General features: G+C 45.9%; 2 protein-coding genes and 1 long non-coding RNA gene across 3 annotated transcripts; 1 reads left to right on the forward strand and 2 right to left on the reverse strand.

The window, feature by feature from the left end:
- The first annotated feature begins 21 nt into the window (after positions 1–21).
- Positions 22–11,867, forward strand: LOC113504683 (helicase domino). The gene is made up of 16 exons (XM_026887099.1): positions 22–605; positions 2,945–3,156; positions 3,640–4,054; positions 4,334–4,474; positions 4,821–6,136; positions 6,275–6,595; positions 6,673–7,036; positions 7,130–7,326; positions 7,494–7,702; positions 7,777–8,258; positions 8,339–8,599; positions 8,673–8,885; positions 9,875–9,913; positions 10,163–10,627; positions 10,676–11,137; positions 11,619–11,867. The coding sequence occupies exons 1-16, from the start codon at positions 546–548 to the stop codon at positions 11,865–11,867; spliced, it is 5,406 nt and encodes a 1,801-aa protein (XP_026742900.1). The 5' UTR covers positions 22–545.
- LOC113504688 lies at positions 1,589–2,710 on the reverse strand. Its single transcript, XR_003401586.1, has 2 exons — positions 2,489–2,710; positions 1,589–2,275 (listed from the first exon to the last, which is right to left on the reverse strand). It is a non-coding gene; the product is annotated as an uncharacterized LOC113504688 (long non-coding RNA).
- A 752-nt stretch (positions 11,868–12,619) lies between the features above and the next one.
- LOC113504684 lies at positions 12,620–19,989 on the reverse strand. The gene is made up of 7 exons (XM_026887100.1): positions 19,809–19,989; positions 19,413–19,534; positions 17,092–17,199; positions 16,654–16,775; positions 16,245–16,368; positions 15,767–15,827; positions 12,620–14,095 (listed from the first exon to the last, which is right to left on the reverse strand). The coding sequence occupies exons 1-7, from the start codon at positions 19,906–19,908 to the stop codon at positions 13,611–13,613; spliced, it is 1,122 nt and encodes a 373-aa protein (XP_026742901.1). The 5' UTR covers positions 19,909–19,989; the 3' UTR covers positions 12,620–13,610.
- Between the last annotated feature and the right edge of the window lie 4,220 nt (positions 19,990–24,209).

The following is a 24,209-nucleotide window of genomic DNA, read 5'->3' on the forward strand; positions in this document are numbered from 1 at the left end:
AGACACGGCGCCGAAAATTAAACAGCGTATTCCAAATAATAAATTATGATGGCAACATCCAAAACTGTACTTTTATCCAAGATATTGTGATGTAAAATGATTTTAAAGAAATATTGCTATTACAGAGCTGCTTTAGTGATTGTTATAGATAAAATTAATTAAATGTGGTACGATGTTGTTGTAGTGTGTGAATATAAAGCGATTAAATTTTGACAATTTAAGGGACGCGTTAGGTACGAATTGATTTTTCCAATATGGCGGCTTCATTATATTTTTCAAATGTTGTTTACTGTGGTGAAAGCGACGGTGATGCTTTATGTCTGGAAATGGTTAAAGATAATAATGTTTACTTAGTATTAACCGGCAAAAGGTCATGTTAAGTGAAATTTGTGAAACATCAAATGAAAACCTTAAATTTCAGAAAATTACACTTGTTATTTGAAGTGTTTTTGGTGTGGAGACAGTGGAATTCAGTGCAGCGTATGACTATATGTTTCGTGGTAAAGACACTACGTTAGTGGCGTACTTACTCGCGATGTCACAATATGAGCTGCCGCGATGAGCCCACCGCGCCGCCCGCCCTCGGCTCTGCTCTACAACTCATGGTAAGCAAAACTACATAATTTTAATGCTTCATTCAATACTTGTAATATGCGATCGCGTTAATCGCGTCAATTCGCCGTAAGAAACCAGATTCGAGTACCTATAATGTGTGACTTTGTTTTTTTTTCAATGTTCATTATACTGTAGAAGAAAGCAATACACTACAATTACAATAGTAAATAAACCTTTTCATGATGTCGTAAAGTAAATTTTTCAAGAGATTGCTCTTGTTAAATACATTACTGCTATTAGTAGTTCCAAAAATTTACTTATTTAAACGATTCTTTCTTGCTACCTACATAACCAATCAAAATATTGATGGTAGGTAGTTTGATAACGATGTAAAATAAATAAATAAAAAGAGCCAATTGTACATTTTTCATAATTATATCTCAATGTTGTGATATTTATTCTGAGGCTTAAATTATTACTATACATTGTAAGCTTATTAATAACATGTATGGCATACTCAAAGATCTAATGTTTTTATGTAGAGGGGTTAGCCAGAGTTGCCTATAAAGTTTTCTGTACCATTTTCCAAGATAATGAGGGTAAAATTTCTTACTGTGTGAACTATTACAGTTCACAAGATAACACCCTGGTCAACAGTTATGGTTTTCAAAAGTGATCTCTTCAGTTAGACTGAGTGCAAGCTTAACTGCTTTGCTGAACTTAGTTGAGATCAACAGTAAGTGTATAGTACAATTAATAATTTGAGTCAGTAAATGACAAGTGCAACTGTCACTTCTTCAAAAAAAGTGACCTGCTACAATAGTGATATTCGGAAATCTAACAACGACTACGTCATTTATTTAGTCATGCTTTATAATATTAGGTATCAAAGCGTTAATATTGTTTAATAATATTGAATACATACCGTATTAGATAATATGATTTTGGAAATCCTTACCAGCATCTTAAAATTTCTAACTACAACATTATTACAAAAGATTTTCAGAGGTTCACAAGTATAAGAAAATACAAGTAATTTTATATGTTTTTATTAATTACGGTTGCTATAATAATCAGTTAAATTTAGAACAAGTCAATCCACACATTCATCTATTAAGTGGCACATTTTGTCTTTGACTTTTATGGCATGGTTGATGCACTGTCTCCAATTTCTAGGCATCACTTCGCTCAGGCAAGAAGGCAAATAACTTTTTACTTCTTGTATTTAAAACATTTATTTTTCCTGGTAATGTACCCCTTTGCTTGAGCCTAAACTAACTCTATGGGGTTGAGCTCACACTGATAAGGGAGCACAGACTGTAACACCGTATTCAGTCGCCAACAGCATAGTAATTTGTATATAAATGTAATTTAATACTTAATATATAAATGTAATCTCCACCAACTTATGACTGTAAAAAGTCGATTCTAACACATCTAACACAAAAAACCTGCCACACTGGAATTAAAAATCATACTATAGTCTTGCTTGGGTTTGGAACTTAAAAAGGAGCATAAGTTATACTTGAATATAATTAATAAATAAATATTTAAACAAGTGTAAAATATTTTGATGTTTTTTTTTGTTTCAAACCTGTTTTTGAACCAATCGTAAAAAGGAGGAGATTCTCAATTTGTCTGTATTTTGTTTTTTTTTTATATTTAGCTTCTTAACTTCAGACTGCATAAACCGATTTTTTTTGTCCTTATTCCATTGCATCTGAAAAAGCCATACTTTGGTCCCATTAAAATTTTGTAAAGTTTGGCAGAGTAGTCATTTATTTTATGTCGGTGGTATTCATTTTTGTTGGTAAAATAATATTATTGGATTGAAAGTCTGAGAAAAAAATGCCAGAGGCTCCCAAGCTCCTCCGATGAGCTGGCATTTTGTTGATTACAATAATATATATACAAACATACAAACAAATCTTACCTCTTTATAATATTAGTAGTCCAGTAAAATTTTGGTATTTAAGAAGTGTTTGGTGTTCATTTGCAGCCTTATTTTAAATCTCATCATGACAGTGTATGCCAACTAAATGTATGCCGAGTTCAATGGTCAGTCCTGAAATTCATTAAGGTCTGAATTTGTTAGTTCTCATATACAGAATTTAATTTATATAAAAACTAAAGACAATAATTATAATAACATCAATTTAAAAATATTTATACAATAAACTATTTTCCCACATATAATTTGTTATAATATACTATTTTCTTATAATTATTTTCATTACAATAGAAGAAATTGTATTTTTTTATCATGCAATTGTTAATGTTTATTCTGTTTGGTAACTAAATTTATGAGATGTTGAATGTATATGAGTATGATACTAAAAAGTGATTATAATGTATTTGTTGATAGTTACATGATAATGTTATTTTGCAGGGTGTGGAGCGCGTCGGTGCCCTGGGCGGCGCCGGAGCGAGCGCGCTCAATGGAGGCACGCCGCCCGCGTCCGCCGCGCCGCCCGAGCGCGCCGAGCGGCCCGAGGAGCCGCCGCGCAAGCGTGCCAAGCTGCCCGCGCCCGACGACGCGCCTGCGCTGCGCCGCCGGATCCTCGAGTGCGAGCTGCAGCGCCTGAGGAACCTGCGCGAGAGGTAACACTTGTCATATACATATTGTGTGTATGTTCTCAAAGGAATGCTCGGTCTCATTTTGGGATAGATATACTATGTCTTATCTATATCTATACTAATGTATAAAGCTGAAGAGTTTGTTTATTTGTTTGTTTGAACGAGCTAATTTCAGGAACTACTGGTTCGAATTGAAAAATTATTTTTGTGTCGAATAGACCATTTATCAAGGACGGCTATAGGCTATATAACATTACGCTGCGACTAATAGGAGCAAAGATACAATGGAAAATGTGAAAAAACCATGAAAACTATTCATCTTCGAGGGATTCCGTTGCGTGCGCTGCGAAAACGGTTCAAAATCTTCTAACCACGTGGACGAAGTCGCGGGCAACAGCTAGTCTAAGATAAAGATATAAGATACTATATCTTTACAGAGGATCGATCTTTTCATAGCATCATCGCGTGTCATTGTCGTCAGCGCTCACACGATCCGGTCTGTTGCAGGTTCACAGAGCAGCTGAGCGAGCTGTACTTCCTGCAGGCGGGCGGCAATATGATGGACTATGCGGTGTGGCGCAAGCGGCCGCCCGCGCCGCAGCTAGTGGCGTTCCTGGAGGCGCGGCGGCCGGCCGCCGTGGCCGCGCCCGCCTCGCCGCCGCCCGCGCCGCCGCCCGCGCCGCCGCCCGCGCCCGCCGCCTCGCCCGCCGACGAGATGGTGGAGAAGGCCAAGCAGGAGGCCTACGTGGCGGCGCGCGTGGCCGAGCTGGCGCGCGCCGGCCTGTGGCCCGAGCGCCGTCTGCCGCGCGTGCTGGAGCCGCCGCGCGCCAAGTCGCACTGGGACTACCTGCTGGAGGAGATGGCCTGGCTCGCGCAGGACTTCGCGCACGAGCGCAAGTGGAAGAAACAAGCCGCCAAAAAGGTTACCTGCATTTACAAACAACAACAAAGCTGACAAAGCTGAAAAAGCTATTTTAATTTACCATTCTCTTCTTAGATGTATTGGCTTAAACACCAGGCATTTATTGTCAGTGAATTCTCCTCTATAAGAGCCTTATGCAGCAGCTGTAGAAAGATGGCGCGCAGTTGGTTAAGCCTATTTCCGGCAGTCAGTAAATGATGATGATGCAGTAGAAAGATCAGGCTGTTATTATCATTACAAGCATGCATTGTGAAATTAATAGAAACCATTTTTTTATAGTGTGCCCGTGCAGTTCAAAAATATTTTCAAGACAAGGCTTTGGCAGCTCAAAAAGCAGAAAAAGCTCAAGAGTTACAGCTGAAAAAAATTGCTGCTTTCGCAGCTAAAGAAATACGAACATTTTGGTCTAATGTAGAAAAGGTAATTATTGTTACTGAGTGCAGAGTTTCTGTTTTTATGTCGCTTTTTCCACATTCGGAAAAATATTAATATCTAATAGTAAAAAAATTACATCTACTACATTTTGACCCCCCAAAACAAAATGGCAAATTGCATCGTGCAATTCTGCTAAAGATGACTTGTCATGGAATTATTTGAAGAAACGTTTACTCAGGTATTTATCGGCCCGACTAGTTTTGGAACCATGATTTGTCATGCGGGTTATTGTAGGCGGTTTTTGAATTATTAATTTCAATCAATCAATTATTTCGTCTTAAACATACCGACAAAAACTAATATAGGTTCTCTTTTTGTTTACGAATGGCAGTTGGTCGAGTGGAAACGTGTACGGCGAGTAGAGCGGGCACGTAAGGAGGCTTTAGACGAACAACTCAGCTACATCGTAGATAAGACCGAGCGCTACTCGCGCCAGTTAGCCGCCAACCTGCACGCGCCTGCGCCACTCGCACCTCCTTCCGACGATGACTTCACGCCGCGCGACTGTTCCACGGACGACGAGGAGACCATCGCCGTGGCCGACCGCGAGGACGCCCAGGAGGTCGACCACTTCCCCGACGAGATCGAGACGCTGACGCGCGAGGGCCACTGCGACCTGGGCGACCTGCTGCCGCCCGGCTACCTGCACGCGCCGCCCGCGCCCTCGCCGCCGCACTCCGACTACGGGCCCGAGCGCGACGAGACGGACGACGAGCGAACCATCGCCGCGGAGGAGCGCATCCAGGACCACGACGCGGCCGCCGAGCTGGCCGAGCTGCGTCACGACGCAGACCTCGGCCTGGAAGAGCTGCGGCGTCGCTACGCTGATCCGCCTCCACCACGACCACCTTCGCCCTCCGACAACGAAGTCGATGCTGATGACGAATCCGACACGGATGCAGATTCGGAATCTGCGGCCACGCAGTCCGACGCTAGTGAATCGACGGCGTCATCGGAGGCGCTCGAAGCGCTCATGGAAGACAGCGTCGCAACCGCGGAGCCGGAGGCGGGCGCGGGCGCGGCTGCGCAGGCAGGAGCGGCGACGGACGCGGGCGAGGGCGCGGACGCGGGCGCGGGCCAGGAGCGGCGCGTGGAGGCGGCGGCCGTGCTGGCGGCGTCGCTGCAGCCCACCGGCACCACGCTGTCCGAGACGGCCGTGGCCACGCCCGTGCCGCGCCTGCTGCGCCACGTGCTGCGCGAGTACCAGCACGTGGGGCTGCACTGGCTGGCCACCATGTACGCGCGCGGCCTCAACGGCATCCTGGCGGACGAGATGGGGCTGGGCAAGACGGTGCAGACCATCGCGCTGCTGGCGCACCTGGCGCTGGAGCGCCGCGACTGGGGGCCGCATCTGGTCGTGGCGCCCACCTCCGTCGTGCTCAACTGGGAGATGGAATTCAAAAAGTGGTGTCCCGCTTTCAAGATTCTCACTTATTACGGCACTATTAAAGAACGTAAATTGAAACGTGTCGGGTGGACTAAAGCTAACTCTTTTCATGTGTGTATAACTTCGTATAAACTCGTAGTGCAGGATCATCAAAGTTTTCGAAGAAAACGATGGAAATATCTTATCCTGGATGAGGCACAAAATATTAAAAACTTCAAATCTCAAAGATGGCAAATGCTTTTAAATTTTCAAACTGAAAGGTGAGCTGATTTTGTCCTTCTTTTGATTTCCAATTTTTTTTTCTTTTATGTTGACAAGAGGCCCACGTCCTGCGAACGCCTTGTAGAGAGCATCTGATTTTATTGCGCTTCTAAGATTTGTTTATATTGTTTCTCCAGGCGGTTGCTGCTGACAGGTACACCGCTTCAGAACAGTTTGCTAGAGCTGTGGTCGTTGATGCATTTCTTAATGCCGGACGTGTTCGCTTCTCATTCGGAGTTCCGCGAGTGGTTCAGCGAAGTGGCGGGCATCGCCGACGGCTCCAACCGCTACAACGAGGCGCTGGTGCGGCGCCTGCACGAGGTGCTGCGGCCCTTCCTGCTGCGCCGCCTCAAGGCCGACGTCGAGCGCCAGATGCCGCGCAAGTACGAGCACGTGTTGCTGTGCCGCCTCTCTAAGCGCCAGCGCTTTCTTTACGACGATTTCATGTCGCGGGCCAAGTGAGTTTGACTTTTCCTCTCCCTCGTTTGTTTTTCTTACTCTCGTCAACTTAAACTTAATCCTTATTTACTATTAGGACTAAGGAGAGCCTCGCGTCTGGTCACCTGTTGAGCGTCATAAATGTTCTCATGCAACTGCGTAAAGTTTGCAACCATCCCGATTTGTTCGAGCCGCGGCCGGTCTCTTCCCCGCTGCAGCTGGCGGGACTGCGCCTGGTGGCGCCTGCGCTCGTGATGGGCGCCGGGATCGGCGATCGCGTGGAGCTGGCCGCGCGCCTCGGCGGAGACCTCGCCTCGCTCGAGCTCAGCGGCGCCGGCGCCTTCGCCGCTCACCGCGCGCGACACCTGGCGCCGCCGCGCCGCCTCGTGGAGGAGCTGGGCGAGCGCCGCCGCCCCGCGCCGCGCGCCCCGCCCGCCTCGCTGCGCCTGCACCTGCGCCTGGTGCCGCGCGCCGCGCCCGCGCCCCCCGGCGCCGCGCCCGCGCCCGCGCCCCCGCCGCGCGCCCCCGCCGCCGCGCCCGCGCCCGCGCGCGCCCCGCCCGGCGCGGCGGCGCGCCTGGAGGCCCGGCGGCGCGCCTGCCTGCGGCGCCTGGCCAACGTCAACGAGCGGCGCTGCTGGCGGCTGCCGCTGCTGGGCGCGGACCTGCGCGCCGCCGTGCACGCGGGCGGCCCGCCGCTGCCGCCGCGCGACCTCGCCGACGTGCTGCACGACCTGCGAGATCTCATCGACAGGTAACTTCACTAGGCTTAGTCGCCAGTCTGTCTGTGGTACAATCATATTTAAACTTCTAATATGAATATTTTTAAAGAATGTTTCACTCACGCGTATTCATCGGGAATACTAACTGACGCATATCATCTTATGACGCATCAACTATAATAATATGGATATGTTGCAGGTTTTGCGTGTGTTGGCAAGCAGCCCGCGCCGCGTCCCCGCAGCTGGTGCTGGGCGGCGGCGGCGCGGCGCGCGGCTGGCGGCGCGGCGCGGCGCGGCTGGAGGCGGGCGCCGCTCCGGCCGCGCGCCGCCTGCTGGCGCTGCTGCACGCGCCCGCCAGCCGCCAGGCCGTGGCCTTCCCGCACCCGTCGCTGCTGCAGTACGACTGCGGTGAGCCTCCGCTGCCTTCAGTCCACACTCGCGCCCTCCTACTCTGAACGCGACTTATGATTCTTTACTCGCAGGCAAACTACAGACGCTGGACGGCCTCTTGCGACGGCTGAAGGCGGGAGGACACCGTGTTCTCATTTTCACGCAGATGACGCGCGTGCTGGACGTCCTGGAGGCGTTCCTGTCCATGCACGGTTACGCTTACCTACGGTTAGACGGTGCTACGCGTGTGGACCGGCGTCAGCCGCTAGTGGATCGTTTCAACGCGGACCCACGCGTGTTCGCATTCATTCTGTCCACACGTAGCGGAGGCGTCGGCCTTAATCTTACGGGTGCCGACTCCGTAGTGTTCTACGACTCTGATTGGAACCCAACCATGGACGCTCAGGCGCAAGATCGCTGCCACCGTATCGGACAGACGCGAGACGTGCACGTCTACCGCCTCGTCACCGCCGCCACCGTCGAGGAGAACATCCTGCGCAAAGCGGAGCAGAAGCGTGCTTTAGGCCACCTCGCCATCGAAGACGGTCACTTCACGACTTCTTACTTGCGTGGGGTGAGTCTCCTAAAACTTTGTTTTGTTAATTATTGTCTAATAAAGATGGGGGGTTCATACGATTGTTATTTACGTTGCAGGCCAATATCAAGGAGTTATTCGGTTCGGATGCAGAGAGCAATGAGGCTAAAGTGAGTCCCGACGAAGCCGAGTGTACCGCCGGTGGTGAGCTCGAGTCTGCGTTGGCCGCCGCCGAAGACGAAGCTGATGCCGCTGCCGCGCAAGCCGCGAGAGCGGAGGCCCAGGGAGACCTCGCCGAGTTCGACGAGACGCTGCCGCTCGACGAAGAGGCTGCAGCGCCGCGAGCCGACGCCGACGACCTGGCCGCGCTCATGAGCCAGGTGGGAGCCGCGCCCGCCTTCACCTGCGGCGTCTGGCTCCCGCCGCTCACTCACGCGCGCTCTCTGTCCGCAGCTCACTCCCATAGAGAAGTACGCCATGCGGCTCGTGGAGAGCAGCGAGGCCGCCACGTCGGCGGAGCGCGCCGCGCTGGGCGAGATGCGGCGCCAGCTGCGCGAGTGGGAGGAGGCGCGCCGCCAGCTGCGCAGCCAGCCCGCGCCGCGCTCGCCGTCGCCCGCGTCGCCCGCGCCCAGCCTCACGTACAGCCGCGAGGACGCGCGCGCGCAGGTGCGGGCCCGGCGCCGCCGCGCGCCGCCGCCGCCGGCGCGCACGCGCTCGCGCGGCACGGTGCACATCAACCTGTGGACGCTGGACGAGCGCGCGCCCGGCTCGCGGCGGCGCGCGCCGCACAACGGCACGCTGGACGCGTGGCTCGCCAGCGCCGGCGACCCCGACCGCAAACGCGACTCCACACAATAAATGATTTTGAGATACCGCTCGTGCGTTTTATATTTCTGACGTTCGACGTATCGGTGCCGCTCGAAGTTCGTCCGTAAATGCTTGAACTGTCCCGGGATAGCGGTGTTTCCGCGAGATCGGCGAAACTGCGGCACCGATCCGAACGTCAGGGATGTACGCGTGCAAGCATTTACGGGCGAACCGAGTCGGCCCGGCGCGCCACGCGTCCCGCCCTGCCCCCTCGCCGCCTTGCTTCTGGCGTATAGATACATTCGCTAAAAGCAAGCGGCAACAAATAAATCAATAAATACTAGATATTTGCTTGAAAGCATCATTAACAGAAGTGAGATTCGCACCTGTTCGAACCCCACCAGCGGGTGCAACGGTGACGTCAATACCGCGACTGGTTTTTTGGATAACAGTCAATAAAATGTACACATACATTTTCTGCTGTCAGTGCCGCTTGCATTGAAACACTTGTAAAGCTAAAGTTCCATTTGTGCACTAATACACCTAAATAACAATAATTAAACTAATATACAAGATCATATTAACAATTTAAAGTTTTGTTTGCAATAAATCTGGTGAAGGTAATATGAATACATACCTACTAAATGTATGTACACAATTTAGTATCCAAAACACGTAGACAAATCTCGTCTAGTCTATGACATGGCTTGCATTGCCTTCTTTCCAAATTTGGTATAAATAAAATGAAAGGTAGGTAATGTAAATTTATTAAAATTATTTAAGTTTTCTGAGATGTATTTAATAAATGCAAAGAAAATTAAATCAACAACTGGATTAATCATTTTCAGATATGGGTCAGCACAAATGGTTCCATCGAGCGTATGCCGGTAAGATAAAGATGATAAGATCCAATCCATTTGAAATTTACATGGACCTTCCTTTTATTAAAGTCACGAATTTATGGGCATTCCTTTTTGCGTAATTATAAAATTAGCTGTCCATTGCGCAACGATGTGATAATTCTTTTCTGTCGGCCATTGTAGTGTGTCGGCCAATGGAAGATTTGTTTAAGTTTCCAATGGACTGATCTATCTAAGTGGGAGCTGAGACAGGTCCTGACGTCCGCGTGTTCGTAGATGTGGTGCCCACCGACGCCGCCCTCCGGCGACGGCGACGTGTACTGCGACAGCTGGGCGCGCGCCCTCTACCGGCGCGGACCCGCCGCCGACTGCCTGCTGCCCGCCGTGCGCAGCCGCGAGCCCCGCCAGGCGCGCGAGCCCCGCCGCGCCCGCGCCCTGCCGCGCGCGCCCCACGCGCCCCTCTCGCTGTTCGAGCGCGCCGGCGCCCGGCCGCGCCCCCGCCCGCGCGCGCCCCCGCACGCGCCGCACCCGCACCCGCACGCGCCGCAGCCCGACTGGGCGCCCGGCGAGGACGCCGCGCTGCGCCGCGCCCTGCGCCTGCAGCGGCTGCCGCCCGAGCCGCCCGCCGCGCTGCAGCCCAACTGGGACTGGGCCGCCGAGCTGGTGGCCGGCGCCGCGCGCGCCTACCGCTCGCCGCGCGCCTGCCGCGACCGCCACGACGCGCTGGCCGACCCCGAGCGCGCGCGCCGCCGCCACCGCCGCCCGCCCGCCGCGCGCCGCCGCCTGGACGACGACGCGCCGCGCCCGCCGCTCGCGCGCCTCGACGCCATGCGCGAGGCCGCCGAGCGCCGCCGCGCGCAGCCGCGCCGCCGCCACGACGACTCCAAGCACCACAACACCAAGCAGGCCGCGCTGCTCGTCGAGCTCGGCCTGGACTATGACGCGCCGCCCTCGCCCATGGACGTGGCGTCGCGGCGCGCCGACCGCATCGCCAAGGAGAAGCTGAAGGCGGGCGCGAGCTTGGCGGCCGCGCCCGCCGCGCCCGCGCCCGCGCCGCAGCGCATCGTGGTGGCGGCGCCGCAAGCCAAGCCCGAGGCGCGGAGGGCGCGCCCTCCCGCGCCCGACCTGCGCGCCTCCGCCCCGCCCGCGCCTGCCACCTCGCAGGCGCCGCAGCAACTGCTCTACCGCCAGCAGACGTTTCCCGCCCGCCATCTCAAAATCCTACATCAGACGGCCACCACTCATGCTCAGGTAATTGTTTTTCATACCTCACTAATAGGGATGATGACAATTTTTTTTGCAGTGTCCGTCTTGTTGTTTTTTGTATAATAATGCATACGCATTTTTTAAATTGTCCCGCAAACATAAATTGACCAAATTACAGTGAATGAAACTTACGCGTGACGTCACAACTGAGTATAAATTTTGCTCTATCGTTACGTCACAAGCCCCCTCTCCTAATCTTTAAGGCAGAATCTTTAATCTTTGTCAATTCTAGTTTTTCTGAAAAAGGAAAAAATACGTGTCTCATACTTTTCAATTATCTAACTGAGGGACTAATGAGTTTTTTCTTTTTATACCCAGTCATCATCCCTATTGAGTATACTACGGGAAATAAGCTTTTCGTGAAAATTATTAATAAAACTACTCGGTTTGAATGTATTTTTGCCCTATATATAACATAAAAATATATAAGAATGAAGAACAATATTTACAATGTATGTTGTTGTAGAGCGGTGCGCAGGCGAGCGGCTCGGGCGCGGAGGGCGCGCCGGCGCTGCGCAAGCTGCAGCTGCAGCAGCTGGGCGTGCGGCGCGCGGCGGGCCCCGCGGGGGCGCCGGCCGGCGGGGGCGCGGGGGGCGCGGGGGGCGCGGGGCCCCGCCTGCTGGCGGCGGGCGCGCGGCTGCCGCACTCGCACGTGGTGGTGGCGCACCTGGCGCCGCCCGCCGAGCGCCCGCGCGCGCCCGACAACAGACAATAATAAATACTACCACCGCATACCGCACATGTTTTATTTCACTTCATTGTGCCATCCGAACACATTATGTAATGTTTTACGTAACCTTTCTTTATTCTAAACAATACAAAAACAAATGTCACAATAAAAATTATGCTACTACAAAAAGAACTTCAATTCAGAACTTTTAATTGTTACTGAATTGAGCTGGCAATTTCAATGTGCCCTTAGCCCTGACGAAATTGTTTCTATGTAACAGAGTTATTTCTAACCAATAATAAACTGTTATATACAGAATTAAATAAATTTATTAAATCATAACTGTTAAATGCGAAAAAATATCGGCGGGATGAGTATTTATTACAAAGGTAATGTTAAGAAAGGAAAAGTTTTCATGAAAAGACCGATGAAAAATTCCAACGCAGGCTGCCCTGCGTTGACATTTGTGGAATGTATGTACAGTATGAATGATAATAATTTTGAATGTTAGAGCGGTACAGTAGGCTTGATTTACTGACCGGAATGGAAAACAGCTGGTACAGATTTATTCCTGAAATCTATCTAACTGCTGACTGCTCCGCTCCCCCCCTTCCCGCATTAAGCTAGTTTAAGATGCAGCGCAGACGACAGACTATCCGTGACGCACTTTTCACGCTTATTTCTCCATGCCGACTGCCAAAATATATTTTCTAGGCAGAGTTTAACTCATGTCCAGGGTGACTGATATGATGATACGCGTAAAACTGGGTTCATCGTGAAATAAAACAGCAACTCACTCCAATTTAGTTTTTCATATATTAGTAAATCCTTTTATACATATGTATTACTTATAAATTCATAGAAAATATTACCTACTTCCTCTATAACCATCCGTCTCTTTAACGTTTTTTAAATTAACCAAGTTTTCCCGCGCCGGCAAGTACTAGCTTCCCGCAACGCCAAGTGCTGTCCAACCAAAAAAAAGGCGCGCGCGCGGCAGCAGGATATCGATAAACATACCAATAAAAGTTATTTTCTTAAAAAAGACGTATTTAGAAGTTAAAGTTGTAATACATATTATTAGTTCAATTAAAATTATAGAAATATATTAAAAAATCATGACAATATGACAAATCAGTTGTGAAGATTGTGCTTAGTTTGGGATCAGAGGGACTAATTATACTTATTATCCACAGATTTGCACACCGAATACTATTTGAAAGGTAATTCACTGCTAAGATTGGGTTTGTCAGTCACTGAAGAGAACACTAGCGAAGCTCTCAAAATTAAGCGCAGATCCAAGTCGCTGTGGCGGAAACCGGCCAGGATCAATATACATACATACATTATACTATTTGAAATGAATTTTTTAAACATATATAGGGGAAAAGAGTAAAGCAGAATACGTAAATTTTGCTATTTTATTAGATTTTTACAAACATGTAAATGCGACACATTTCTACAAAACATGGATAACAATATCGAGAACCTTAGTATTCCTAGAGTAATTCGCGTGTAGCTACCACGTGCCACCACGTACCACACCAATGTAACAGCTGAGAATATAAGAGTACTGTGTCGTTTCTTTAAGCTCGAAAACATGACTACTGGGCAAATACCTTTCATTTTGGTGAGGAAGTTTTTTAAGAACCTACATTGAAATTAAATACATTTAATTACATTTTTTTTTAGTTATAAAATTATATCAATGTTTGTAGAAACGAAGTAAACTTATAGCAAATTGGCCATCATCAACATCTTTGCTAATAATGGGATAGTAGTGTGGCGTTAGACTTGCGCGTGATGCGCGTGCGCGGCGTGCAGCGGACAGGCGAGGCGCACGTCCACCAGGCGCGCGCTGGCCAGCAGGCGCGCGGCCGGCTCCAGCAGGTCGCCCAGCGCAGCCGCCAGCGGCCGCAGCGCCTCGCGCACGCCGCGCCCCACGTTGGCGCAGAACACCAGCAGCGGCTGCAGGAGCGCGTTGAACGTCAGCGCCAGCGCCGGCTTGAGCGCGTAGTCCGACGTCGTCTGCAGCAGCCCCGTGGCCGCGCCGCGCAGCGCCACGAGCCCGCAGCGCTGCACGTGCAGCAGCAGCGCCACGGGCGCGGCCAGCAGCAGCTGCGGCGCGGCCAGCAGCTCGCCCAGCAGCGCGCCCGCCAGCCGCGCGCCGCGCCCCGCCACGCGCTCCACGGCGGTGGGCCGCCCGCCCGAACACGTCGCCAGGAACTCACTCGTCCCGTGCTCGAAGTAGTAAACCTCCACCCGGTCCGGCTCTTTAAGACGGAGGACTTACGATAAAAGCCTGGTGACTCTTAGATCATTTTTTATAGTTTCCAAAGCAAGTGGTTAAAATAAATGTAATAATTGACAGCATATCGTATTGAATACAGATACCTTCTATCCGGTCACCATATTAACATAAATGTGAAGTAGAAGCCAAGTTTAATCGTCAGTCCCATACTACTTGTAGCCTAAGGTCTGATTTCTCGTTAACGAATTATTATATTCGATGGGTAGTAACTACGAGTAGCTTTGGTCTTTGGACATAAGAGCACGGAACTTTTATAAAAAATAGTTTTTATTTATTTATTTAATATTGGATCTCCAACAAAGAATACACAAAAACACATTTGCAAACAAAAAAATAGTGTACATTTGAAATAATTTTTATGTAGAAATATTAAGTCCATCAGCTTTTTCCTATCTGCCAAAGGGTTCATTTTATAATTGTTCAGTCAGTCTTTGTAGCTACTTAGCTTTTTCACTAAAAAGTCTTTGTAGCAAAGATGATACAGAAATCGTTTTCGGACGCTCTCTAGGAGTTTCGAGTGGACTTCGTAATGGGGATTCTACACAACACTACAATATTCGATAATGGGGCGGACTAATGTCGTGAACAATTTTATTTTCGTGGATGCTTTTTTTAAATCTTTTCTATTACGTAACACAAATCCAAGCATTTCAAATCCTTTAGATGACAAGTTTAAGATGTGTTTGTCGTACTTAAGTTGCTTGTCCAATAAGACGCCTAAATCGCGAATCTCTTCTACTTCTGACAAGGGTTGCTTATTTATATTATAGGTAGTAGTTTTATTATTTTTATTACGACTAAACTGTATGTGGTAACGTTTTGAAATATTTAGGGACATTTTGTTTGCTTCACACCACTGTGCCACTCTGTCTAGGTCCTTCTGCAAGAGTTCTGTGTCGAGTTCCGTAAGTATCGGCTTCATTATTTTTATATTGTCCGCATAAAGATAGAAGTCGCAGTGTTTAAAACAAGTGGTAATGTCGTTTATGAAGATGTTAAAAAGAACCGGTCCTAAGTGTGAACCCTGTGGCACCCCAGATGTTGCCTCGAAGGAGTCGGACAAGTGTCCATTAACGGCCGCCCTCGAGAACCTATCTCTGAGATAAGAATTAAACCACTTCAGTAAAGGTCGGCCTATAATGTCCGGCCATAATGGCCCGCCTGTTTTGATGTTATTTGCATTTTTCGAATCTCGTGCTTATTTTCACCTGATTTGCTTAATTTCAATTTAGCGGAGCATTTCTTTTCGCGATGTTTTTCGTGCGAGTTATATCTTGTTCATCAGTTACAGCGGTCTGAGTATAACCAGGAAAAAAGTGAAAGTCACATATACTATACGCCCTAGGATCATACTTTCAGAAATTAAGTATGAGACCCTAAATAATTACCATAGTTCATCGCAAAACCCGGTGTGACCCAGGTGCCAACTCCGCTATTTACAATGGCCGATGAATGAATGGATTGAAAATGTCCAATGAAGTGACTGTGTTTGCAAAATGCTTACGCGAAAAAAAATATTGTGTCAAAATTAATGCAATTGCCATTCTTTGACCGTATTTGTAAATATCGAAATGGGGGCCCCTGACGTTGGTTTCTCAAATAAAAAAGACCACGCGTATGAACTTCGTCCTACCGTTTTCACATAGTTTGTCCGTGCCAATGTCTCTAAATATCCTCCACGTCTTATTTTCTTTCTGGAAACAAATTAAATAAGAGATTAATTCTAAAAAAAAATTCTAAAAAATTCTTCTATGGCTTATAGAGGATATTGTCTCACACCCACTATCTCACATACCTACTAACTCTCAGCTCACCTGTCGTCACTCTGTTGCATGCTGGTTTGCAATGAAATAAGTGGACCTAGGTTGTTTTAAATTGATAACTGAGTTTTAATTTATTATTGCTACATCGCTGCTTCAAAATCTTTGAGATTTTGTGAGTAGAAGAAGAAAAGGTAATTGTGTATTCCTAGGTTGTTTTATTTTATCCACGATTTGGTGTGAACTGTAAGGTTAGGCATGTAATTTGATAAATTTGTGTAGGAACTAATGGCCATAAAAAACCCTAATTTATTCATATTATACGGACACAATTGTACAAATAGAGCTAACCTGTAATTGGTTGGATGGCACATAGGCTGCGTCGCCGGCGCACTGTTCACGTTGGTCCGGCGTTGCGTAGCTGCGCACGGCCGTGGCCGCGTCCGTAAGCGCGGGCCCGCCGGCTGCCCCGCGCCTGCCGACTCATCTCAGTTAGGTCAGTAACTACTAAGAGAAGATACTTACTGGAAAGTTCTCTTTGCGAGAAAAAAAATATTTCAACATCAACTAGCTATTTTTGTAAACATGATGGCACGATTAGGTAATGTGCACTAATTTGTATTTAATCAAGGTTGTTATAAAATGTTCGGGGTTACTAAGCTTACATGATAAAGTGCGGGTAGCGCTGCGTGACACAGACCATCCATGTATAAGATGTAACCATCTATAAGATATCTATAAGAATTTTAATTAATCTTACGCGTAATATGTATGCGCTTGCAGTGCGGGGCACATGGGCGAGCCGGAGGGGCACGCCAGCAACACTGAGTGCGGCAACACGTACACGCCGCGTGAGCCGCCGCCCACTTGACCCTGTCCGCACTATTACACATATGATAATTTCACACCTAACCGCTGTTTTTAACACTATTACCCCTCCGATAAAAATGGCATTTGAAACGGCTCGCTGTTGTTCAACATATGTATAAAAACAATCCAACTTTTTGGATTCTTCAGACTACCCATCACTCGAAAACCTAACAAAGTGGTTGTTACTACGTGGCACGTTCTCGTTTCTATCAAGACAAACTGAAATTTTAGTAAAAAAGTCTTAAAATGATTCCCCTACTGCGCAGGTATAACGGAACTGATTTACTGATGGTATAGTGATGATGATAATATATTAACGCTCCCTGACCTGGTTGTGCGCAAGGGGGCTGGAGGCGGTAGGAAGACGCGGCGAGGTCTGCGCAGCGGCGGCGGTGCGAACCGGCGACCGCTTGCGACGGTGCTTTTCCACGACCACCTCGGAAAGACATTTCTCGTTAAACTTATATTAAAATTTTCGCGTTGCGTAATTATATATTAACATAAAAGAATACAGGGATTAACGCGAATTTTACCTCGAGCCCGACGTTTCGACCAGGTTACACCGGCCGTGGTCACGAGCAGACTGGAGCGGCGAGTCGCTCTGTTGATGAGGCGGCTTGATCTTCTTCCACCTTCAGATTTTCACACTCACTGTATCCTTATATTTAACCGGTTGCGAATAGCGAGGTTTTGTTTGCCAATCGTGAGTCAAATTGGATCTTACAAATCACAAGGAGCCTGAAATAGGAATCTACCGACATAATGGTGAGTTTTGATGTGGAATCGCATTTCATCAATGTTCCAATTAAGGAGTGTTTGGATGTCGTGAAGGACAAACTGACAGACAATGAAATGCTGTTTAACTATGTTTATCTACTGAAAGTATCTCTAGACGGTAATTACTTCCTTATTCAAGGTCAATACTACTTCCAGGTTGAGAGGTCGCAACGGGCAGATCAGTGGCGCCTGTACTGGCTAATCTTTGGATGGAGTATTTTGAAGAGAAGGCATTTAGCTTTTGCCCACAGACCATCAAGTTATGGAAAAGGTATGTCGATGACGTCTTTTGAATCCTGATACGAGGTAAACAGGGAGTAGAACAATAGAAGTCTCACCTAAACTCCATCAATCAGAATATCAGGTGCACATACGAAATGGAGATGGATCGATGGATAGGTCCAGGTAAAGGTAAAACCGGATGGAACGCGGTCACACTGTATACCGCTAACCTACACACACAGATAGATGCTATCATGTCACTTGTTATCCCTGATAACATCATTGAAAAACAGAGCATTTGATCTCTGTGACCCTGAATATTTGGAGCAAGAGCTAAAACATATTCAGGAGGTACTTTGTGAGAACGGATGCCAAGTAAAATGACGGTTGAAAAATCACAACAACAGACGCCGACATCCTCAAGTACAAAGGCAACCTGCCTATTTACCCTACGTCAAAGGAGTGACGGATAAGATCGGTACGGTGTTGAAGAAATAGGTACTCTATATATACAGTATATACACCGGGGGCAAAGGTTAACAATATCATAGGCACACCGAAGGATGTCCTGCCATTGCAAACGTAATAAACTGCAGCTGTGATAGTTCCTGCATACCTCTCACCGTCCTCAAGTCCTCTCCACGGATCAACACTTTTATTCAAGAGTTTTGCCTGAAGCAATTGAAATACAAAACATAAGACTTTCAATCGGGAAGATGGTTTCAAGTTATCAACGAACTGGAATCCAGTGATTAAGAAAACAAAACTTTGCTATTTGCAATCGGTTAAATATAAGGATACAGTGAGTGTAAAAATCTGAAGGTGGAAGAAGATCAAGCCGCCTCATCAACAGAGCGACCGTCCGCTCCAGTCTGCTCGTGACCATGGCCGGTGTAACCTGGTCGAAACGTCGGGCTCGAGGTAAAATTCGCGTTAATCCCCGTATTCTTTTATGTTAATATATTTCTCGTTATTTATTAACTGAAAATGAACCCTTGTTATAAAAGAGATTTTACGAACAGACAGACGGGCAAAGAAATGCAAGTATGGATATATCTTACAAGGGTATTACATCCAAAGCTTTATTTCCGAGGTACGAAACTCGATCATAATACTGACAAATACATCTGATACAAAATAGTTTAGTCCGTTCTGCCAGACTATTCGCATAGAATATGATTTGCTCTTTACCCGTACTCAATGTTTGCGGATGAACACTGACAATTGAGAAACAACAAGCTGCGGGGGTGAAAATAGTTTGCTTTAATTAAAATTCTTGTGGCAAGTAAGTAACTGGTCTACACAATGATCAATCTCAATGTTAGTCTTACCGGGCCCGAAGTATCGAACTACGAGAAAAAACTACCGGTAAACTTGAAGGCGCCCAAAAAAGAGGTAGGTATCACTTTTATGGACAGTTAAGTGGAATAGCATCGTCGACATTGTGTAGTTGCGCTATATTCTACCTTGGGCATTGTGATGGTGCTAATGCACAAGCATTGCAAGTCAGCCCAAACGTAAGGAACATAATATGTATGTATATTCATGCAGTTTCTGAGTTTACTGGCAAGGAACAAAACACGTGACGGGTACAAAGAACTTTAATATTTGATGTAGGGGTATTTATATGAATTATATTATGAAGCGAACCTGAAGGTAGGAGCCGGTCTCGTCGCCTGCGACGGCCGCACTCCCCGCAGCCCCCGCCCCGCACGCCGCCGACCCGGCGCTGCTCTCCGCGGGGAAGTGCGTCGAGTTCGACATGTCCAGCTCTGCCATCACAAGGAGACTATTGCATTGCTATATACTAGAGCTGCGACCGTAGTCGCCACGTCGGGAACATGTATCAGTCGCCACGTCAACACTACAAGCTTACAAAAGCGCTGGTGTCAGAGGGGTGTTTGGTGTCTTTGTTTTAGACTAGCTCCACCATCTAAAAAATCTTATTAAAATTAAGTAATTGCAATGTTTCTCTAGAAGGCGTTACATTCATTGTCAGGAACAAAATAGTTAACACTGAACACACGTTGTTTTAAAACAAGTTACCAAGATTTGTTGCTCCTAATTCAATATCTTTAGCCTCAACTCCCCTTTGCACCGTGCAAGTTGTGAAATTCGAAACGTATTTTTTAGGAGATAATGTCATTATATACGATACTTTTAGCGCTGTAATTATAATAGATGTTATAAACTATACTAATATATGCTAATACTTGACGGAATCCTATCAAATCAGATCACATGTCAAGTTTCAAAAGTTAAAAAAACTACTAGACCTCTTTGGTCGCCTTTGTTGACAGACAAATCAGAACTATTTAAGTAAAATACAGACACAAGGCGAAAATTGCAAAAAAAGCTGAATTTAATTTCATATTATCATATCATTGTGCTGATTTGTATAAATCGTACCTCATATTTTCTTAGCCACGGGGGCAAAGTAAAAACAAAATGAGGTTTTGGGGTTACCGCCATTAGAGAAAATACGTCATCTTGAGAAAGGAGTCAAACACTACCTATATAGACTACATTTGACTTCCTACGTGCTGCGATTGATAGAATGATTGGGTTTATAACAAATACTAGTGCGTCGCCTCGGATTCGCACGGGTGCGATGCTAGTAAAAGAATGTAATTATTAAGGACATCACATAAGAAACCTCAAAGGCAAAGTCACGCAATGTGAGGTCACGCAAGGTGAGCGGTCTCGGACGGCATCGCCGTTGTGGGCGCTCTCTCCCAACAAGAGTCTCGCCGATTTCGAGGGCTTCTTTGTCGAGTTGGGCGCCGTCGTGAACCGCTACCACCCTCCTCCCGTTCTAGTGCTCGGGGATCTCAACGCCAAGTCATTGGCGTGGCGATCTCCGGTCACTGACTCTCGTGGCGAGGTGCTGGGAGAGTGGGCGGTGACGACCGGTCTGGTCATCCTGAATCGGAGTTCTGAATAAACGAATAACTGAGGGCGGGTCGATTGTGGACGTCTCGAATTCAAATCTTATAAGTTATGACCGTATAATAATCGCTTCTCGGCGAGGAGCTCGTGGCTAAGCTATAACCGCATAAGTGAAACGATCACAGGTTAAGCTTTGCTTGACGCGGTTGGCGAGTGGCTGAAACCGGATAGACTGGTAGCCGACCCCAACATAGTTGGGAAAAGGCTACCAAGGCCTTTTGGCTAAGATCAAAGTGTAATGACCATATAAGGCAATGGAAGCAGACAAAAAATCTACAAGTTGGTGTGTGTGTGGGTATCTACCTCTTAATGCGATTGCGTTGTGTGTACCTACTTGTTTATTTTTATTGAAGCAATTCATTGGAATGAACAAACAGTTTCTTTTATAGCAATCACTAAACCTTATTATTAAAATCTAGCTGTCTCGGCAAACTAAATATCGCCCAATAGTCGATGATACAAGGCAGATAAAAAAATCTCTAGGACTAATTTTTATGTCAAAACAGCGTCTGGTGGGATATATATCAGGACTTTTTTGTAGATCTTTTGGGGACCATCATCTTTGTAGAACATACTTAATTTTATAGTTGATGCGCCGTAATATGATATGCGTGACAGATCTCATATTCCTTGCTTCGCAAATTTCTTCTCGTTAAGTAAACAATAGAGGAAGCAAAATAAATAAATTATATTCTCAATAATTATAAAAAAAAAAAAAAAAATTCAACAGGTATTGTACAACCCGAGGTCGACTTCCGAGGGATATAAATAACACCACTGAGATTACGTCACTACCCGTTTATTAAATATAATTAGTTATACGTAACTCCGATAGGTGCGCTGCTCACACAGATAAAATAAATAAAATCCTACCTAACCAAATGCATGTAACGAAACCATAGCGCGATCTAAATCGACGCCAACGCCGAAACAACTCGTGACAATATTAAGTAGAAATGATGATCGCGCTATGATTTCGCTCCAGATCTATACAGGTATTATTTATGTTCTTTTATTAACTGTAATATATTTTAATGAATGTTAATTTAAATAAAGATGACATGATGTCATAAAGTTGTTAGATGCATGTAACGGAACTTTTGTCAAAAGAGATTGACTCTAGTGCATCGACATAAAATCGATTAATCGGAGCGTGCATCTTGTGATCGTATTGCAAATCGCAATCGTCAAAGGTCAGGAGGAGTGCATCTGCCTTGCATGCGGTTTGTGTTTGTTTTTAGTTTTCAAGTTTTTGTTGTTTGTAAATTTTGTTAAGGTTTTGTTAAGTTTTTCGTTTTTGTTCAACCTGTTGTTTGTTGTTATTGTTTTTTTCGCATCTTACAATGTCCAAAAACCACAAAAACGACTTCATCATTATTTATGTACAAATTGCTCTTTTCGAGGCAATTGAATTCACAAATCTAAAATCGATAAAACTAATTTCATTTCCTTTACGAACTTATTCGATATTTTTAAAGAATTGATTAATTTTTGTTGGGCAACTTTACTGCAATTGTCACGCATGTCATCTTAGGCCGCATCAACTGTATGCGCTTTCGAGCTCTTATCCTCGCAATAAGCATTTTTATTTGACTTGCTTCAAATTCATCGTCACCGCTTAGCTCATATGTGTCTAAGCGTGAGGCTACGTAGCCTATAACCTGCCCCGGAGTATAGATTACAAGCACCAAGTTTAGTTATTTTTTTTTATTATTCATTAAAATCTTCTTAAGCCAACTGTAATTTTGTAACTGTATTTTTTTCAATAATCTACATAACTTGAAAAATACTATTGTGGCACTCCAGTTTATCTTTTCCATTGTTAAGCTGTATCCTAAAATATTAAAATCGGGTAATTTTATAAATATTCTGGCAACTCAGATTAATTTAAGATAGCTGGAGGAGGGTAGTTAACTTAAACAAAATGTAAGTTTGTTCGGAGGCAGTATGCGATAGTCACCAGGTAAAGAAGTATCATTGTTCCGATAGTTATTCGGCATAATGAATTGTGCAATTAGTTAAACTGACTACTGTGAGTGCCTAACGTGTTTGCAGAGGTGGTGTTTAATAGTAGGTAGCTACATACTACTAGTACATTTAAAATTACTAGATTTTATTAGATACTAGCTGTTGCTCGCGGCTCCGTCTGCGTGGACTTCAGTTTACGGCGTTCGGTGGTCCCCGTTTCCATGGTAATACATCCCCTTAGTGATCTTACAGCTTTTGCACACCTTTTCAATTTTTTCTCGGGAAATATTTCAAACATCGGTACAAAAGGTAGCCTTTGTTCTTTTCCATGTCATGCCTTTCATCCAAATCCGTTTAGTCGTTTTTGCGTGATTGAGTAACAAACATGCAAACACACACACTTTCACATTTATAATATTAGTAAGTATTCACATTTGTGTGTAATTTTCTAACATTTTGGTTTTGGGATTGAAACTACCGCCAACAACCAGTCTTAGTTGATTGATGAAGCAAAGAAACTCGTAAAAATCCATAAATCTGTATTATTTGTATATCTTGAACATCTCGTTAGTTCCGAGTTACAAAATGTTTTGTTTTTGTTATCTCCCACGTCTTCGGGATCCTTGAGCAAAGTGACGAAACAGATCCGTGATAGCTACAGTAACAGTCTTTTTTTTTCATTTCCAGGTCAGCTATTACAGATTTTATATAAATATAAAACGAAAATAATGAGGCTGCTAATAACTTATTAGGCGATTAACTACATGGTTCCAAAAAAATAACTTGGTGGTGGTTAAATATTATAGCGACAATTATATTACCTACTAGCTGTTGCCCGCTACTTCGCCCGCGTGGTTAGAAGAAATAAGTTAAGAATTTATGAACGGAAGCCCTCGAAGATGAATAATTTTCCCTGATTTTTCCATTGTATCTTCGCTCCTATTCGTCGCAGCGTGATGGTTAATAGCCTAAAACCTTCCTCGATGAATGGTCTATTCAACACAAAAATGTGTTCAAAATGAATTTTTCAATTTGAACCTGTAGTTCCTGAAATATTTTTTTTTCTAGTTGTATGTATTTTTAATGCCACATTATAAAAAAATAAAAACAAACAATTTCGTCCAAAATATTAATATTATTTTAGTGTGAGCTAACCTTGTCACTTATTCTCAGCCCTACTCAATACGCAATTTGTTAACCCTTTTCGGAGGAGTACGGTAACTAACATCGTGACAAGGGAATTTTATACATTAGATTAATATATTAGAAGATAGAGTATAGATAATGAGCTACAAAACAAAACTAAATAACGGCTGCCAATACACTTTCAGGTAGTCATTTGCAAGAGAAATAAAAATTAAAACGGGTTCCAATTTTAAGTATTGGGATATGATAATTTTTGTTTGTAGAATGAAGAATGTAGTTGGTTGCATAGAAGCAAAGTGGAGGCCGCGCCGCGGGGGGTGTATTTACATTGTATACAAGGCCAGAACGCAGTGGTGTGAAACTGATCGCGTAGGCACGCATTTT

Source organism: Trichoplusia ni, chromosome 22, assembly GCF_003590095.1.
Source record: "Trichoplusia ni isolate ovarian cell line Hi5 chromosome 22, tn1, whole genome shotgun sequence".
Lineage (NCBI taxonomy): Eukaryota > Metazoa > Arthropoda > Insecta > Lepidoptera > Noctuidae > Trichoplusia > Trichoplusia ni.

What these genes read in the sequence shown, in the direction of transcription:
- LOC113504684 (XM_026887100.1), bottom strand. Translation starts at nt 19,908, where the DNA reads ATGACATTATCTCCTAAAAAATACGTTTCGAATTTCACAACTTGCACG. An exon ending in AGACCGGCTCCTACCTTCAG is followed by an intron (nt 17,200 to 19,412) that starts GTTCGCTTCATA and finishes TGTCTTTCCGAG; the next exon opens with GTGGTCGTGGAAAAGCACCG. An exon ending in GGACAAACTATGTGAAAACG is followed by an intron (nt 14,096 to 15,766) that starts GTAGGACGAAGT and finishes TCCGTCTTAAAG; the next exon opens with AGCCGGACCGGGTGGAGGTT.
- LOC113504683 (XM_026887099.1), top strand. Translation starts at nt 546, where the DNA reads ATGAGCTGCCGCGATGAGCCCACCGCGCCGCCCGCCCTCGGCTCTGCT. An exon ending in AGAAACAAGCCGCCAAAAAG is followed by an intron (nt 4,055 to 4,333) that starts GTTACCTGCATT and finishes ATTTTTTTATAG; the next exon opens with TGTGCCCGTGCAGTTCAAAA. An exon ending in TGGCCGCGCTCATGAGCCAG is followed by an intron (nt 8,600 to 8,672) that starts GTGGGAGCCGCG and finishes CTCTGTCCGCAG; the next exon opens with CTCACTCCCATAGAGAAGTA.